The sequence below is a fragment of the Mustela putorius genome, unplaced genomic scaffold (assembly GCF_011764305.1).
Source record: "Mustela putorius furo isolate JIRA1106 unplaced genomic scaffold, ASM1176430v1.1 tig00003845_pilon_pilon_pilon, whole genome shotgun sequence".
Classification (NCBI taxonomy): domain Eukaryota; kingdom Metazoa; phylum Chordata; class Mammalia; order Carnivora; family Mustelidae; genus Mustela; species Mustela putorius.
Genome location: NW_025421998.1, coordinates 39,703,488 through 39,723,265, shown reverse-complemented (window position 1 = coordinate 39,723,265; position 19,778 = coordinate 39,703,488). Strand labels below are relative to the sequence as shown.

The 19,778-nt window shown below is 36.0% G+C and overlaps 1 protein-coding gene across 1 annotated transcript in view; it reads right to left on the bottom strand.

The window, feature by feature from the left end:
* Nucleotides 1-19,436, bottom strand: part of SDHAF3 (succinate dehydrogenase complex assembly factor 3) — a 60,859-nt gene extending 41,423 nt beyond the window's left edge. The window contains exon 1 of the mRNA XM_004767836.3: nucleotides 19,187-19,436. Within this exon, the coding sequence (XP_004767893.1) occupies nucleotides 19,187-19,360 (174 nt within the window). The 5' untranslated portion in view covers nucleotides 19,361-19,436. The remainder of the gene's footprint in view (nucleotides 1-19,186) is intronic.
* Nucleotides 19,437-19,778: the final 342 nt, after the last annotated feature.

The window sequence follows — 19,778 nt, the reverse complement described above, 5'->3', positions numbered from 1 at the left end:
ATTTAAAAAATACTGGAGCTTTAAAAAAAAAAAAAAACTAATTTGTAAATCAATCTAAGTATTCTACAATAATATTGAGCTTTTTTGTAAACGAGTCTTTAAATTTGGGTTACATTTTGTTCAAATCAGTAGGAATTCTTAACATATGAGACGAAGAGGCAAAAAGCTTACGCTTTTAACTTGCGACAAATGGCATTTTTTAAAAAAACAAAGCTTGTAAGCAGGAAGACTGAAATTTACTGCTACTAAAACAAGAAATCAAATTTTAAGGGCACAAATAGTATACAAAATTAATTCTCAAGTTCTATCATTACATATCTATCACAATTTCTGACAGCAATCTTTTAAAAAGGCTATTTATAATTGGAAGTATTTATATTCATACTAAAATGATAAAAATTGAAAAGTCCTATGATTTTAGAGCATCTGAATTTGGCAAAACATTCAAAATAATCATAAAGACAACTTCTCTGTGTTGTCTGTCAAGTTCTGTCTTATAAAAATATTTAAGAAAATTGGGGCATCTGGGTGGCTCAGTGGATGAAGCCTCTGCCTTTGGCTCAGGTCATGATCTCAGGGTCCTGGGATCAAGCCCTGCATCGGGCTCTCTGCTCAGCAGGGATCCTGCTTTCCCCTCTCTCTCTGCCTGCCTCTCTCCCTACTTGTGATCTCTCTCTCTCTCTCTCCGTGAAATAAATAAATAAAATATTTTTTAAAATACTTAAGAAAACTATTCTAAATGGAGACTAAAAAATAGTACCTATTAAAATATTTGGGCTTAAATACTGATACATTTAAATGTCACAAAACATTGATCTGAAAACTATCGTCCATTAAGCAGAATTTACCTTTAACTCCTTTGATATCTCAACACCTACAGAAAAGTTTTCTCAATTAAAGAAATCAATAATTCAACTCTGTTAATCATAAAAACAGAACTTTGAAAAAGCTTACAGCAAGCAATTTTAAGGGAAAACTTTCAATAACAAAACCATATGGCCAAAACTATATTCTTCACAAAAAGGGGACCCAGAATTACAGAGAGAAACAGCTAAAAAGAAAGGTCTAATATTAATGTATCCCAAGAGTTAAATGTTCTTTTTGTATTGTTCATATAATCACTATGGGGTGAGGGGTCTGCCTTAAAGTAAACAAATATATATATAATTTTTATATTTTGACAATTTATTTTTGGACAGTTTTCATAAAGAGCCATTATTTTTGTCAGAGAAAGAGCGAGAGTAGCACACAAACAGGACAAGGGGCAGGCAAAGGGAGAAGCAGGCTCCCCGCAAGCAGGAAGCCTGATATGGGACTCAATCCCAGGACCCTGAGATCAGGACCTGAGCCGAAGGCAGATACCTAATCGACTGAGCCACCCAGGAACCCCCATAAAGAGCTATTTTACAGGTCTACCAATATAAGCCAAATATATAAGTTAATAAATATACATTTTATGTCTGTTTACAATTTTAGTGCTTTTACTCTCAAGCATTTCAGTTTTGACAAATGATACAGATAATATTTAAGATAAAACACTTGCACACTGAAAAAGGCCAGAATGTTACTAGCTACAAGTAAAAAATGTCATGTTATTCCCCCTTTTTTTAAACCAGATAATCATCTAGTTTTCAAAACAAGCAAAACAATTGGCCTATTTAAGTTTTTATGAAATTTTCAAATCTTTATTTTAATCTTTTTCAAGTCTTCATTTGAGTAATTCATAATTTTACAGTTAATCGGCTGTACCTACATAAAACTTTCAGGGTGTTTAAGATTTTAGCAGAAGTATACTATTTCAGTGAGAATCACAAACATTAACTCAAACACAACAATGTATCTGGGTAGCTGTCTGCTTGTAAGACTGAACTCCAGAAAACAGATTATATCTGGTGAAATTTTTTACCAGTATGAATTATCGTCTGTCTATAGTGGTATATGAAACACAGCAAGCATTTAATAAATAATTATAGAATGAATGAATTTCTTAAATTAAGACAAGGGTGATTTCAGAGAAGACCTGACAATGATAGGGAAAACAGTAAAGAGAGCAAGAAACATGAAACAGCCATTCAAAATTCTAAGCAAGTTAACATAAAAAAATGCATGTTACATCAATTCCTCAATTTCTAAAATAAAGTCAAATACGAATCTACCTATAGAGCTTCATACTTTCATAGATAGTAAATAACCATATTAAATTTCCCCTACACTAATAAAAAAAAAAAAAGACACCAAAACAATTATTTTAAAAACTATTCTAGGAAAACCCACGAAATCTTCAAAAATGGATTTAAACTGTATACAAGAAAATGGGGAGGAAACCCACTTTAAAATTAGTGAAAATATTTAAAATACTTAAAATAGCAATAACATATCTATATCAGACAATACAAACATGAAAATTACTAGTTGCAATATGAAAGATAAATACTATTTTAGATAAAATTGAAACCAACTTTTCTGAATTTCAGTGACTAGCCTTTCCAGATAAAAGGATCTTCTGCCATCGTGTGGAAAATTTTGAAATTACACTTGCACAAAAAATGCCAGCATCTCATTAAGTATTTGTTTCCCAATATTAGAATACAGTTATAAGCTATATCCATATTCTTAGAAGAATTTAGTGAAAATGATCATGCATAGGAACTCTTCGCTCCTGTCTTCTTCCTAAGAAAAGACAGTGTTCCTTGCAGCTTAAGGAAACTGCGAGACAGACAGTCAACCTCTGTTTTGTTTCCAAGACTCTTAGCAGTTATGGCTATCCTAGGTCTCTCCCAGTTCATGATCTTAAATTCCTTAAATATTCACTCCTCATCTCTTTCCCACTTTAGGTACTTACAAGACTATTTTCAGGGGAAAAGGAGACAGGAATATAAAGCTACACTAACTTGTCCTGAGTAATTAGGAACCACAGGTGTTGAATATAAATTTTATAAAGACCAAAAGCTTATTAACAATTACATAGCAAAAAATAAATAAAAAATAAAAACTGAGCCTGCTTTTCATACATTCAGATGCCTGCTGACTTATCAATAGCTAGGTAAAAACATGAATTCATAGTACCCTATGAAATACAGCACTGAATTCTTATGTAGGGGTGCCTAGGTGGCTTACATGGTTAAGCCTCTGCCTGCAGGTCCTGGGATCAACCCCATGTCAGGCTCCCAGCTCAGCGGGGAGTCTGCTTCTTCCCCTTCCTCTGCCTCTGCCTCTCCTTGTACTCTCTCTCTTTCTCTCAAATGAATAAATAAAATCTTTAATAATAATAATAAATATATAATAATATATTAATATATAATATAATAAATAATAAAATTTCTTATGTATTTATAAAATACAATGCAAGAATTCTCATATAAGAATAAAAGCCTTTGCTTAAACTATTAATCTTTACAAAGACTACAATTCACACATTCAAATGATTGGTTAACTTTTTAATCTAACTATGGACATCAGTATATTTGGTCTTCATCTGAAATATAATCATACATTTTTTCTTTGGGCGGGGAGATTTACTGAGCATTTATTATAAGCAAAATACCATCCTAAGGGCTTTAAAGTACACAAAGATAGGTAAAACATAATTTTTATCCTCAAGAAACTTACCACCAACAGTACCAAAAGGATGTACACAAATAACTATAATACAATGTTGAAAGCATTAAGTACCAAAACAAAAATACCAAAAAAATACTGTTCAGGAAATTGGAAAATAGAATTTTGCTTTTTACTGGAAGAATTAATTAAGAAAGAATGGATAGGAAAGTACTAGGGCTGTTGTGAAAGTCACTTTACGATTTGGTCATATAGATATAGGAAAATATTTAGGCCAAATGAACAGTGAAAGCCAAACAACTTACGACCACATCCAGAGAACAGCACGCAAGTAGAAGCGGAAGGTAGGATACACAGCAGAGAATACGGAGATGAACGATAAAATAAAATATATTCAAGCCAGATTTTGCAGTTGTAAACTCTAGGTTAAGGAGAGGTCAATGGGAAAACAGTGATGATTTTGACAGAGGCAATAATATGGTCAAAGTTGTGTTTTATAAGCTGACAATTAAGAGACTAACAGCAAGATTATTCATGAAATTACTACAAACATCTAGAGGTAATGAGAGTGGAGACAGTAAGTCAGGGTTCTGGCATGGTAAAAGGAAACAGAATCAATAGGATTTAGCAACTAATTGGCTATATAAGATAAGAGAAAAGGAAGAATTAAAAATAATGAAATCACAAAATTTGTTTTCAGCACCTTCAAAGGTCTTCCCTGAAAATCTTGCCTCTTTGCTTTTAATCTCCATTGTACCCTACACTAGAGGTAAAATAGCTAGCATTTCTAGAGTACTACCATACAAGGCAACTGTTATGAATCTATCATCTTACTGACTCCTTAACCTTAAGAGGTAACTACTGCTGGTATTCCCATTTTACTGATGAAGAAACAGGCTTGGAGTGGTTCATCAAATTACCCAAGGTCACAAGGTAAGTGACTGGATGCTAGCCAATGTCAGATAATCATTTAAGTGTTACTAACGAAAGTTTACAATGCAATCTCCCATAGGGGTAAGCCATATTTTTAAAACAAGCTCAAAGATAAAAAGATCTTCAAATCCAACAGAATGGATCCATATCAAGGAACAAGTGACAAGATTGATACACTGAGTAGAAAACTGACTAATCATGAATTCAATTGGCTAAAAAGTTTTCTTCCCAATTAACTCATAGTACCCATTGACAAAAGACCAACATTTTCAACCACTTTACTTCTTTTTTTTTTTTTAAGATTTTATTTATTTATTTGAGAGAGAGAACACGAGCAGGGGCAGAAGGAAAGGGAAAAGCAGACTTCCCGGCTGAGCAGAGAACCCAAGCGGGGTTCAATCCCAGGACCCTGGGATCATGACCCAAGCCAAAGACAGATGCTTAGCTGGCTGAGCCACCCTGGCACCCCTCTACCACTATTCTTTAAGGTAAACTGATTTCATACTATCTTATACAGACTTGTAGCAAACTTAATAAACTCCTTAAAGATACTGACCATGTATTAATCTCTGAATCCCCTGAAAAACAGTATGCACTGAATGAATGAATGAATGAATGAACACTGAATGAGGCACTGAATGAAATCAAATCAGGTGGGCTGCTTCTGTTTAGTTCTCCCTGGCACAGTGTGACCAACATCTTTACAAAATTCAAGGCCTACATTTGGAACAATTTCTTCAGGTCCTACCTTGGATGTGATGAAAACTCTCTCCTGATACTTTGCTTTCTTTCCAGTTTTCGACCTTATTAATGTCCTCTGGATTACCCATCATCACCCTCAATTGGTAAAGACCATGGAAAAACAAATGGCTAGCTCTATTTATGTTGAAAGAGGTGTTTCTCCTAAATCCCAGGACATTTCCAATGGTTCCCTAAGCCACTGACTCCCTCCACAGTTATCAAAGAAAGGCTTGACTTTCCATGGGATCCAACAGTACCCATGTCAATTTTGAGAAGATTCTCCTTTGATAGACTATCCACTAGGCTGTGCAGAGGATCTGAAAGATGGGGCCAAGTTCCCAATGCCATCAGCTTTGATTTGTATATCCTTTCCCAGAGAAATAACGTAACAAATAGTAGTTAGACTCCTAGATTGTCCTGCAGAAAAAGTCTATTTAACCACAGAACAGTTAGAATATTACACAATAGCTATTACATTTTATTTTTTCATTATAAGTGTACCATATTTATGCTATATTATGGACTAAATAGCTGTTTATGATTAATTCTGGTTAAAAGCATTTCAGTATCCATAAAAGGAGGATGAATTATCAGTATCTTCCAAGTATTAAGCAAGGCAGTAAGCTGCTGGGAATCAAACTAAAGTAGAAAGCTAACAAACATGTTGTATTAAAAGCAACATACACTTCTGTAATTAAAAAGATAAAACAAAAAGAAAAACAAATCATTAGGATTTGGGATCCAGTTTGCTTTTAAGAAAGATAAAACTACTAAATAACTTTTTAAACTTTGTATAACTTCATACTAACTCTGTTACTATTTAAGAAAATATAGTTTAAAATATACTGTAGTTCAATCTTAATATATGAACACTTGCCACCTCCTTAATTTAGGGTGTAGAGCACATTTTGATAGCATTTAGTTGAAAAGAATAGAACTAAAATGATCTGTTATGTCTCACTCATCAAAAGTGCCAAATCTGAATTTGTTCTTCACATCAAACAGAAATTAAATTTTATTCTTTTTAGACACACGCCATCGACATCTGTAGACACACCCTATTTAAAACAAATTTGATGTATGCAAATGCAGGTTTACACAAAGAAACAAATTACGGGCTGATTATTCACTTCACAAAAGGATTCTCAAAAGAATTCCCTGTAATAGTAAGTTTGCCAAGATACTTAAAATATAGTTAAATTTCAAAAGCAATTAATTTATAAACAACTTCTCAGAAATATAGCATAAAAGTAGTTACAAAAAGTATCAAGCTTCAGAAACTTCTATTATTACAAACTCTGTCCCAAAAGCTTGTCAAATCTAGGTGAAACTAACAAATTAAATAGCCAAAAATGGCATAGAGATGTCTATCTTAAATACTCCTATCTTAAATATAGTATATAAATATATACTTTTAAAACTGACCTAATAATAATCATTAAACTACCAATTCTTCTTTAAAATTATATGTACAAATTAGCAAACAATACTCAATATGGCTAACAGTGACCCATGAAACTAAAGAACAAAGAGTCTGTTCTGCCTTGTTCAGTCAAGTAAGCCAGAAGTACAAAAAAAGAAAAATCCAGAGATCCCAAACAGCACTGCAGTTTTTGCTTTGTCTTTCCTTTGCAGTGCTCCAAGTGCTCTGAGCTGTAGAAGACAGTATCTGGGAAATCCAAACATGATGGTCCAAAAATGGAGCATTTGGGGCCAACTAAGAGAAGAAGGAAAGATCCTAATGCCCCCAAATGGTCATTACTGGCTAATTTTTTTCCTGTTCTGTTCAGAGTTCTAGCTTATGATCGAATCCAAAAACCCTGGCATATCCACTGAAGACCAAATAGATGTGGAATAATCTGACAGCAAAAGAGCAGCCCCTCATCGGATTTAATTACAAAGTTAGAATATGATCATGCTGCAGTTTCTAAAAAAAATCTTAGAAATATTAAGTGATTTACATGAATGAAGTAGCCAAGGGAGTCAGCACACTCAGACACTTTATCAAAGTTATGCATATTTCCAAATATTTTAAACTAAGAAGTTTTGGGGCACCTCGGTGGCTCAGTGGGTTAAAGCCTCTGCCTTTGGCTCGGGTGGCGATCCCAGGGTCCTGGGATAGAGCCCCGCATAGCATCGGGCTCTCTGCTCAGCAGGGAGCCTGCTTCCTCCTCTCTCTGCCTGCCTCTCTGCCTGCTTGTAATCTCTGTCAAATAAATAAATGGAATCTTTAAAAAAATAAAAAATAAAATAAAATAAGAAGTTTTTCTCACTGTGTGCATCTTGCTCCTGGCCTTGTAAAAGCATCCAAAGATGTTCATGGCCTTTTTTACAAGCTAAAAAAGGTTATTAACTAAGGTTGTTAACTAAGGTTATTGGCCAGAAATTCTGAGTTATCAAGTGCACATATCCATTGCTTATAAAATGTAAAAGTAACATGCACAAACCATTGAGGCCCATGCTGGGAAGTGGGAGGTGCTAGAACAAGATGCGTCTCTGAAGAGTCACTGTTTAGAATGTCTGCTGTGAAGCTACACCCGCTGATACTACACGCCGGTGTCATCGTAGCTGATTTTGTATATGTGTACATGTGTGTCTGCCATGCCACCTCTGGCCGTTCTTAGTTTGGAAGGGGTAAGCGTTCTAGGAGAAGTGTATGCATTTTTTATTCAATGGAACAATTTTCAAACAAACTGTAGACCTCTTCACCTTCAGCAAAGAGTCACTGCATCAAAGACCAGAAACCTCTCCAATTTAAACATACAATAAACAACATTTTACAATTTTTATTTGTTTATAATAATGATAACTTTCCAAAGGAAAATAAACCATGTGGGTGTATGTTTTTAAAATCTATTCAAATAAAGCATAAATATTTTAATGTTTGAGAGCACAAAAGTCAAGTTCTAGTGATTTAGGAGTTGAGAAGAGCAAAACTTTGTAAATAAGATAAATATGATCCTCCCTTTGGAATTAAGCTAATTAAATCCACATACCATGGGAAGTATCTGAATTCTCTAGGGCCCAGATGAGAAATTTGCTAGCTTAATCTATTAACACATTAATGGCAATAATAATAATGCTTTGACAGAAAGAAAGTGCTTACAATGAAAATAATAAAATAATAAACTATTACAAGGGGGCAAACTTGCTAGTATGTGTTCACACTGTCCAGGAAAAAAAGAGCAGGAAAGCAGCAGAATCCATGATGTTCTCTGCTATAGATATAGTGAGGCCTGATAAAAAATCTCTCATGCCTACCCACTTCCCATTATTTTAATTCCATGTTTACTCGGCAACCTTCTAAACACTAATTCAGTTTCTGAGAAAGCTTAATAGAGGTCCACAATCCCTTACTTACTGTTCTGAAGTCAAAAAGTTTCGACAAACAAAAGCTTTTTCAGAACTTACCTGGCAGCAAATCCTGATCTCAATGGACAGAAACCCTTTATTTACTTCACTTAATATTAAAAGTCAAATATTTTAGTGTGGAGTATTAATGTATTTGATTACAGGGTGCCACCCCAGTTATTTCTTAAAATTCAGTCATAGTCCTTATTACCTTTCTAAAAATCTAAAAAATTCTGTATTCCGAGACACATCCGAAAAAGAGTTCCCTGGATGTAGATATAAATATTATGACTCAAAGAAGAGCCCTACCCCCACCCTCCACTTCACCAGTACCCATAACCAACCAACAAAAATGAATATTCTAGTTTATACTTCAATCATCATTCTGGTTTATACTTCAAAATTTATAAATTTAGTTAGTGTGAGTCTGATGCCAACATCTGATCATCTCTGGGTACACTGGTATATAAAGTCTAATTCCAGACCTACAAGGTCAATTACCAGGAATTATAACCACAATGTTAAGTGACATATACCCACCTGGAATTGCTTTCTTAACCTACTAGCTTCCAAGCCACCAATTCAGCCTATTTACAGGTCTTCCATCTTCTCTGACTAACCTACCAGAAGACTAACCAATAGTTAACCAATCTCCCTTCCAGTCCCACCTGTCAGCCTGACAAATCTTCTAATAATACTTAGAAAAAGAAAATGTGAACAATTAAACTACTACAGATTTTTTTAAGTTATTAAGTAGCAATTTAATTTTGATCAAATTAAGTTATTGGAGAATCAATGAATACTTAAGTTTGATATCTAGGAAATTAAGCAAGAGAAGATTCTTCAAGTTGTTTTAAAAAAAGCTTAACATGGGGCACCTTGGTAGCTCAGTCAGTTAAGCAGCTGCCTTCAGCTCAGGACATGATCCCAGGACCCTGGGATCCAGCCCACACCAGGCTCCCTGCTCAGTGGGGAGCCTGCTTCTCCTGTCTCCCCTCCACCCACCGCCCCCCGCTTGTGTGCATACATGCACTCTCTCTCAGAATCTTTTAAAAATAAATAGATAAACTTAATACTATACCAGAAAATGGCCCTGATGATTCTTTTCTGATATCAGTTTAGAGCACTAAAGATTCTAAAATGTATCTTCCAGTGGTTAGGCAAAAGAGAATAACTCTGAGGAACTAACAGAGTTTTTGAGGGGAGCGGGGTGGGAGGTTGGGTGAGCCTGGTGGTGGGTATTGTGAAGGGCATGTATTGCATGGAGCACTGGGTGTGGTGCATAAACTATGAATTCTGGAACACTGAAAAGAAATTTAAAAAATAAATAAATTTTTTTTTAATTTAAAAATTAAAAAATTAAAAAAAGAATAACTAGGTAAGTTTTATTTTGAGTCTACATATCTTTTTTCCAGCAGTGCTTTATAGTTTTCAATGTACAGGTTTGTACATCCTTTGTTTACATCATCCCTAAGTATTTAATATTTTTTGATGGTAAGTAGTATTTTTAAGTTTTAAGTTCCAAGTCTGCATTGCTAGTACATAAAAATAGTTAACTTTTGTATAATGATCATTTATCATACAAACTTGCTAAACTGACTAATTTTAGATTTTTTTTGTAGATTCTATCAGATTTTCTACATAATCCCATTGTGAATAAAATGAGTTTTATTTCTTTCTTTCCAATCTGGATACCTTTCATTTCTTTTGTCTCATTTAAGTGGCCATTTACATTGTTGAATACATGTTCAGATTTTTTTTTTTCATTTCATTTACAAAACTCAGCAAGAATCATAAAATATATAGCTGACATTATTTATTAATCATGAAGTAGTTTAAGTTAACCTACAAAATTTATTTTTTCTAAATATTTTATTTATTTAGTTGAGACAGAGAGAGAGCACACACATGCACAAGGTTGGGGGGTAAGGGTCAGAGAGAGACAGAGAAGCAGGCATCCCACTGAGCAGGGACCCCGATTCCAGTTAGATCCCAGACCCTGGAATCATGACCTGAGCCAAAGGCAGAGGCTTAACCAACTGAGCCACCCAGGCGCCCCTAACTTACAAAATTTAAATGGCAAAATTAGGAAATGTATTTATAAGGTGCTGGTATTTGACTCTTAATGTGTTTACCTCAAGTGCTTTATGACATGAGACTGGTAACAAAAATATTGAGTATATCCAGCTGCATTTTTAAAAATAACATTTATTGGCTTTTCTTGTAATTACTAAAGTAGCACTCATCTTCGCAGAGAATCTGGAAAATAGGTGGTTCAAGGAAGAAAATTACAATCATCCTTTACCATACGACCCAAAGATAAACACCGTTTACATTTAATTATAACATGAACAGTTTTCCCAGTCATTAATTCTTTTGAAACACTATTTCTAGCTGCATAGTAACCCACCCATCATATGGCTATGCTATCATTTCATTCTTCTCCATCATTGGATATCTATACTGTTTTTGATTTGTCATTATTACCATATATATACAGCACAATTAATATCCTTGTAAATAAATCATAGACTGCTCTTTTACTGGGGTCCCTTTTGCCCACTCTTTTTATTTACTTTTTTTTTTTAAGATTTTATTTATTTATTTGACACAGAGAGATCACAAGTAGGCAGAGAGGCAGGCAGAGAGAGGAGGAAGCAGGCTCCCTGCTGAGCAGAGAGCCCGATGCGGGACTCGATCCCAGGACCCTGAGATCATGACCTGAGCCGAAGGCAGCGGCTTAACCCACTGAGCCACCCAGGCGCCCTGCCCACTCTTTTTAAAAGCTGTGTTTTCCCAATCCAAGCTAACCAGCATTTTATATTAATTAAGCATGTATCACATTAATTCAAAAGACATTTCATTTGCTTTTTTAACTTTTTAAAATTCAGGGGTTTTTAACTTTATGTTAATTATAACTATTATAAAAAACAAATTTTTTTAACCATTCTATTACTATAAAAAGATATTACCCTAAAACTAACAGAAAAGATGAAAGAGAAAAAAATCTGTGTTACCAATGAAAAGTGTAAAGTAGGTTAAGCCATTTGATATAGTTTTAACTCATCTAATATAACCGTATCTTAGAGGTAAAAGAACTTATCGGTACATCCTTATCTTCAAGGATAAAACATTATTTTTCCAACTGAGACCACTGAGGCCTAAATAAGGCTTCCAAAAATTTCATAGAAAATACATGTGCCTAACTAACTACAGTTTAACAGTTATATCACAGCAACTTCTATTTTGAAAACCACACCCTGGGCTAATAAACTTAAATCACTTTTTAAACAATAATTAAACATTTTGTTACACTAGAGGTATACAGGATAAAAACATGATTAAGAAGCTTCTCTTTCCAAGGGCGCCTGGGTGGCTCAGTTGTTAAGCAGCTGCTTTGGGCTCAGATCATTATCCCAGGGTCCTGGGATAAGACCCCTGCTCATCAGGGAGTCCTACTTCTCCCTCTCCCACTCCCCCTGCCTGTGTTCCCTCTCTGTCTCTCTCTGCCAAATAAAAAAATAAAATATTTTTTTAAAAAAAGAAAAGCAGCTTCTCTTTCCCTTAGGAAAAATACAAAAAATGGGGAAGCAAATACACAAATTATAGCAAGCAAACAAGCAAAATTCAAAAGAAAAATATTGATAGCATTTTATACTGCAAAAGCTTAATAGTTTTTTGGAAACATTAATTTCATAAAGTAAGAACACAAGACTTTGGTCCTGTCTAGCTGTGTGATACCAAACAAGTCATTTTACTTCTATAAGCCTCAGTTACTTTCTCTTTAAAATGGTAGAACTGGGGTTTCAGTTTAAGAGGACATACTGGAGAAATCATAGCAGCATATTTCTTATTTCCTCTCCTCCCCAAACTCCTTTGAACTGATAGTAAAGGATTTTCAAAAGGAGTAATCCATAATGACCGAGAACAAAAATGGAGGCATTAGCCACCAACAGATTTCAGTGAATTTCTCAAGACAGGAAGCAGGTAGAGGACTGAACTCATGAAACAGTGCAGATTTAGGATCTACAGCTTAGAATAGAAAAGAAAGAACAGAGCTTAAGAAAAAGCCAAACTGCCATAACCAACTGAACACAGATACCACGTAGGTAAGAAAATCAGGAGTGAGAAGCAAATCTAAGGCAGATAATGAAAACTCTGTAAGCCTAAAAGTAACTTTCCAATCAACAAGGCCTATATGTAGGCAGAGTTCTCTTTCTTATTGCTTTCTTGTAAATAAGGACAGAAAACCAAAATTCCTAAGATATTTGAAACATAAAAGACATCAAAATAAAAAGAAAAATGTCACCTTAAAAAGAGATAAGAATAGAAAATACTGCTCTTTATTATAAACCCTCCAACACTAATTTTTTAATCACATAACATTACTTTGATTTTTTTTAAATTTAAGTACATTAACTGAAAAAAGTAAGAGTTTACTACAGCAATCTGAAGCTCCCTTTAAATTCGAATACTCTTTATGTAAAATCTCAGACATTTGTTCTTATTAAGCAACTGTAAAATATATTTTAAAAAACAAGTAAAACCAGTAAAACTATGTATATACAATCTTTTATCTTTTTTTTTTTTTTTAAGATTTTATTTATTTATTTGACAGATATCACAGGTAGGCAAAGAGGCAAGCAGAGAAAGAGAGGAGGAAGCAGGCTCCCGGCGGAGCAGAGAGCCTGATGCGGGGCCCGATCCCAGGACCCCGGGATCATGACCTGAGCCGAAGGCAGAGGCTTTAACCCACTGAGCCACCCAGGCACCCCACAATCCTTTATCTTCTTAAATTCTATGCAAAAACTTATTTCAAATCTTTAAGACTATGTGTTATGTGTACACATGTACAGATCTATTTTATTTTATTTTTTTAGGGCTCCTCGCTGGTCAATCAGTAGAGCATGCAACTCTTGATCTCAGGGTTTTGAGTTCAAGCCCTAAAGTGGGTGTAGAGATCTATTTTAGAAGCATAATCACTAGTATATTATTATTATATTATCACCGGTATTTTAAATCTGTAAGTTCAAATAAATTTTAAATCATTTAAATAAAATAGACCTCTATGTTTTGGTAACAACAATCGATATAGACAATAATGATCAAATTAGAATTTTTAAAATACCTTTATAACAAAAGTTCTATTAGAACACATCTCATGACACCAATAAAATTTAAATATTCCTAAATAAAAACAGTATCACTGAAAAGCCAAATGCTAAGAAATGGGAAAAAAATGTTTTATGTTCCAATGATTGAGTTTCATATCCTCTCCTTTATCCCTTTTTCAACCACTAGATAAGGACCAGAATATGACTGAAAAATTTTTAAGAGGTAAAGTTTAATGTTGAAAACATACATCACTATTCAGTAAACCATCACATCCAACAAACTATCACAAAAACACTACACTGAGTAACATGCAGAATAAACGTACAACTGAGAGGTTCACTCATACTTGGCAGATGCATCCCGGACATATACGATCTGTCTACTGAACAGAGAGGTAATTCATTCCTTTTCTTCTGCAAGCTAAAATACAAACTACAAATCAGAATGTTCAAAAGCAACAAAATGAGGTCCCCAAATTAAGCAAGAAAGGCATACAATTTTAAGAACTGCAGAATACCCATCCAAGCCTAATTATCCTAAGTTAAGGAAACTTTAAATATAGGCAACAGGCAACTTAATCATACATGTTTTATCTGATGATCTACTTCAAAGTCCTAAGTAAGACAAAGATATTCCATGTGAGTTACAAATGGATGGTTACAGGAAATATGAAGCACTTCCTCTTCTCCAATAAATACAACAAAACAAACATCAAATGTTACATATGATATCTAGACCACCATACAAATATAAATAACTAAACACAAGAAGGACACAAGTATGTTCCTTTGCAGAAGTAGCCAGAAATCACCAGATACAGAAGAAAAGAACAGAACAGTGCAAGCACCATACTACTGCCTTCATTCTCTTAACTCCTGAATGTTAGTGGTCTACCTTTGAATACGTTCCCCAACAGTTTACCCAATCTGGGCACTTTCAGCCACAACTTTGAACCAGCAACTAACTACAGATAAGGAATTTCAGTTCTCTACCTCCAGCTACAATCTCTCTCCTGAGTATGAGACTAATATATACCTCAGAACATCTCCAATTGACTGTCCCACCAGAATGCTTACCACAAAATGTACTATACCATACTCATTCTTTACCCAGCTCCTTCTAAATACATAGTCTGGTTACTGGTATCATGATCTTAAGCCTGAGAATTTTCCATTCTATTTCCTTCCCTTTCACTAATCCTATGTGGGTCCTCAAGTTAAGTCCCATTTTTGCCTTATAAAAGATAACACACACATCCATACCCTACATTCTCAACATATATAAAGACAGATAGATACCATCTCTACTACAACTCTCCTAACAATTCTCCCTACCTTCAATTTGACTCATTCTTCAATGATTCCTTTATATTGCTGCTAAAGTGGTCTTTCTAGAATATAATTTGAATCATTTCACCACTGCTTAAAATCTTTCAGTAATTCCAAATAAAAATCTAAAGTCCTTAGAAGAATATCCTGTCTCCGGCCACCTCTCTAGCTTTATTTCTTCCTAATTGCTCACTTTAGAGACTAAATTTTAAGCTCATTACTGAAGATCCTGGAAAAAGTCACACTGTTTCTTACTTCAGTACCTCGGCATATGTTACTCCCTCTGCCTAGGAAGTCTTTTTCATGACATGGTAATTTTGACTTACTCAAGGCTCAGCTCAGACATTGTATGTGGCCCTCAACTTCGTCCATTCTCTACCTGCTCCCATCACATTTAACAGACACACATTCATACTGTATTATAATTGTATAATACACACAAGTAAATCTAGGACATGTCAAAGTAAAATACAATTGTTGTATTTGGCTTTTTCCAGAAACAAGTTCTACTGTAAACATCTATAAACTATAGACACAGAGCAAAACAGTTCCTTAAGCAAAGCAAAAGAAACCAAGAAAGAAAGCAGAAGACATAAACAAATAGGGCAGAAAAGGAAAAATTAAACGTATGGAGTCTCTTCTGAGTGGCTCCCGAGAGCTCACTCTTTTTTACCCTTCATCTCACATTCTATCACAAACATGTTTTATTTGCCAGTTAATCTTCAGCACTTATTCTAATTTCCCAGAAAATAAGTGGTAAGAAGTTCTCTCCACAACTGGACAGACACCAGAGAAAAAAATGGAAAGTATTACCTAAATCAGCTTCTCTTCCAAACTGAGCAGCCAGAACTTCAAAAATGCAATAATAAATAAGACCCCTGATCCACCCAGACCCAATTCCACTTCTAACAGTTGCCTCCTAAAAGACTTAAGATTACAATAAATATTTTACCAACCAGATATCAAACATTCTCCTTCAAACATTTCCAACAGCTCTTCTGAACCTCCCCTTTTTCTTCTCTTGTGGTAAAATACTATATAAATTCACAATTTACTCTGTAAATAAGCATATACATTTTTATCCTTAGGATAAAATGAAATACTTTCTCCTACCTTCCCCTAAGTGGTCCTGGAACAGAAACTTCCCCAGCTGAATTCCCTCTATCATTTGACATGGTTTTCCATGATTACAAATGAAAGGAACAGAGAAACTTCCTCCTAATGCTGGGGCCTCTAAGATGCCTGAGCTTTCTCTTTTCTCCAGTGGGACCCATACCTAAGTTTGCCCCTTAAAGTACAACAAATTCAGAACCCATTCAAGTTCGTAAGTAATTTTAGAAGTGAGAGAGTATCAAAACCCAAAGTCCACAAAGCACAGGAACTCCACAACTGTGTTACTCTCAATTAGCTTGACAGAAACATAGGCATCAAGCTAGTAATACTCATGTGTGCCAAATATGTAATCATCATTAAACAAAACAACAGAAATCCAGGCCATAACTAGTCACAACAGGTATAACATAATCATAAATTAGATGTTTTGAAGAACTCATAGGAGGGAAAAGCCCATAAGACTGGAGGATATCACTTTCCAGTATCACTGCCCTAGCCAATATTTTCTCCCCTCCAAGTCATTAGAATCTTCTTTATCCTTCATCCTTGAAAAAAAAGAGAAACTGGCTCTCTTGGCAGAGCCCACATCACCCCTTCCAACTCCCAGGCTTAGACTGAGCTGCCTTACAACTGTGAGAATTAATACTCTATCCAAACAGTTAGATTACTAGGTTTAAACTGAACTTTACCCAGCTGTTAACTCATTAACTACAGAGCCCTACTCCCACAGAACACACTTTTCTTCATTCCAAAAAATAAGTGGAAATGTTAGATCAATAATGGGGAAGAAGGGACATGGCTTTACCCACTGAAACTTTCCAATAAATAAATTCAAAAGGAATGAGAGAAATAGAAAATCACCAAGAGAACACAATGGCAAGATCCATCAATGATGCTAACCTAGTTGGCAAAATCAGAGAAACAGAATATTTGTACAGTTTCAGAGTTTCTCCCCAAAATGCATATATAATTTCAAAAAGGAAAACAGTCACTTTACAGTGGAGAAACTTAACCAAATGATCACAGTTGACATCACAAGTAGTAAGTTGTATTGATAACATGTGCCCTCTGATATGGTATGTTGAGAAAAACTCCTCACGCTTGTTATCCCTCTCACTAATGCACAACATCAATGTAATCATGAGAACAACAACAACAACAAACAAATTCAAATTGAGAGAGAGTCAAAAAGTGTCAAGCACCTGAAAGATAAGAAAAGACTGAAGAACTGTCAGACTAGAGAAAACTAAGGAGACAGGGTAACTAAATGCAGTGTGGGATCCTGGATTGGATCCTGCAACAGAGTAAGAACATTATTGGATATACTGGCAAAATGTGAATAAAGCCTGTAGTTACCATCACTGCAGCAATGTTAATCTCTTTATGTCAATTTCTTATTTTTGATAACTGCACCATGGTTACATACATGTTTATATACAGAGAAGGTGGATGTAGGATGTATGGAGGAAAACTCAGTACTGTCTCTGTAATTCTTCTGGAAGTATAAAATTATTAAATTTAAAAAATAAAGCTGAATTCCTGATACCAAACCTCCTCAGTCAATCAACACATTCACCCATACTCTCTCCTCCAGCTTATTATCAATTTATTCTGAGTTTCTACTCTTTTGCTAAAAAGCTTCCAAGTTCTTATACTTTGGAACTCTCAAAGTGCCCTTATTTCTTCTCAGACAAAGCTAGCCTCTCCTTCCTGTCCTGCCACAAACTGACTTGGCTTAAAAGATGTCACTTAAACACTCTTAATTTCTTACAGACTCACTGCAATTAGCAATTTACAAAGCGCTTTTAAATGAATTTACAGACACTAATTTAGAGGTGCATAAATACTTATTATTTCACAAATAAGAAGACTAGGAAAAATTAAGTGATAATGATATTTAACAAATTCCAGAATCTGCACTTGAATCCAGTTCTTCTCGCTCTAAAACCAAGTAACCATACTAAAAAAAAGCAATTTGCATTTAAGATTCAACTTCCCCGGGCTCCATACAGGCTAATTACCGCTCACACACATGATTTTAAAGTTCTAAATTTCAAGATTGTCCTAAATAACCCTCTTGCAAGCTACAATCGGGAATCTAAGATACAGTGAAAACGGTCTGTATTCACCCTAACCAAAAACTTTATAATTAAAAAAAGAAAAAAAAAAAAAAAAGACAGTCTAGCCACCAATTTGGGAGGCTTTCCAATAATCGCTTACCTGCTGTTTTACCGACACTGCTTCCTGCTTTCAAATACCTGAGATGTCGCTCTAATTTCCAATTCCATTCATTTCTTGGTATTTGCAAATCATATCTAAGAGCAATGCTGCTAGGCCCACAACCCCACGAAATACTCTTTTTCCCTCACTCAAAAAGGGGGTGGGGGGTAGTCAAAGAGTTAATCGCTAATGCAGGTGTCTAAGATTTAGGGCAAAGAGACAGGGCAATGAAACAAAGTAACGCAATGTGAGACACCGGAGAAATCAACTTTCGCCTGACTTAACTGAGCATTTTTCTCCTCTACCGCTTATGGTCGTATCCGATACCCGTCTCAGTCAACTGAGAACATTAAGACCCAAGAAAGAGCATGGAAATTTTTTTAAAAACAGTAATTACGGAAACAATCCTGTAAATCTGAAAACTAGATAATGAGAAAACCATTCACTTATTAACAGGAGCTTGCTATATGCAAGGCACTGGAGGGGCAAAAAGCTACTTGACGTGATTTACTCGGTTTCGTAAGCTGCCATTCTCACCCCTCCGGTGCTTGGCACGCGCAGGAGCTTACAAGGAGGAACTGTATTGGGGACGCCGAGGTAACGGGATCAGCAGCAGCCAGGAACCCGGGGAGAAAGACGGGCTCCGGATGTAACTTTGGGAAGTACTGTTGGAACAGCTTTGCGCTGTTTAATTCAAACGGAACAGGCTGCCGCCGCTGCATCCTGCGCGGCGCCCGGGGAAACCAGCAGCGACGGGCTGTCTCTCACGGGGACAAACAGGGGCACCTTTTAGGGTCTGGGACGAAGAAAAGTTGGCATTCACTTGCCTCCCATTCCTGCAAGAAACGCTGGGCATCGTCAGAACCAACGGTCTTATGTCTCCTAAATTCGTCCTTCACATATTGGTCGCCAAGGGCTTTGAGGTCTGGGGGCAGAGCCCGGTGCAACAGCAAGATGCGCCGGTACAAGGCCCGGACCCGCGAGACGTGCCCTTCCGGCATAGCCCCGCGCGTGGACCGCACACCGCGCCTGCGCAAAGGGACGAAGCGCGCCTACCGCACTTTTAAGCCGGGTATTAGCGGAAGAGGGCGCGCGACCTTCATCCGGTTTGGTCCGCTCTAAAATCAGGACCTTCCGGAAACCGAGCCGCTGCGGCTGACGTGGAAGTGGGCGGGTTCTTGCCTGGAGGGGGCGTGGCCTCGGTGGAGCCGGACCTGCGGTCGGGCCAGATTGCTAAAGCTCAACTTGTCCCAAGGAGAGAGGCAGCCGGCCAGAGGACTGACGTGGGCCTTTTGTCACCCACCTCAGTCACGCCGCATCCTGTCTTCCATTCATCTCACCCTTCTCTGCTGATAAAGGCCTGAGAAAGCCTTCATCAAATCCTCTTCCATGTTTAGCTAGACCCACTTCAGTTATCTT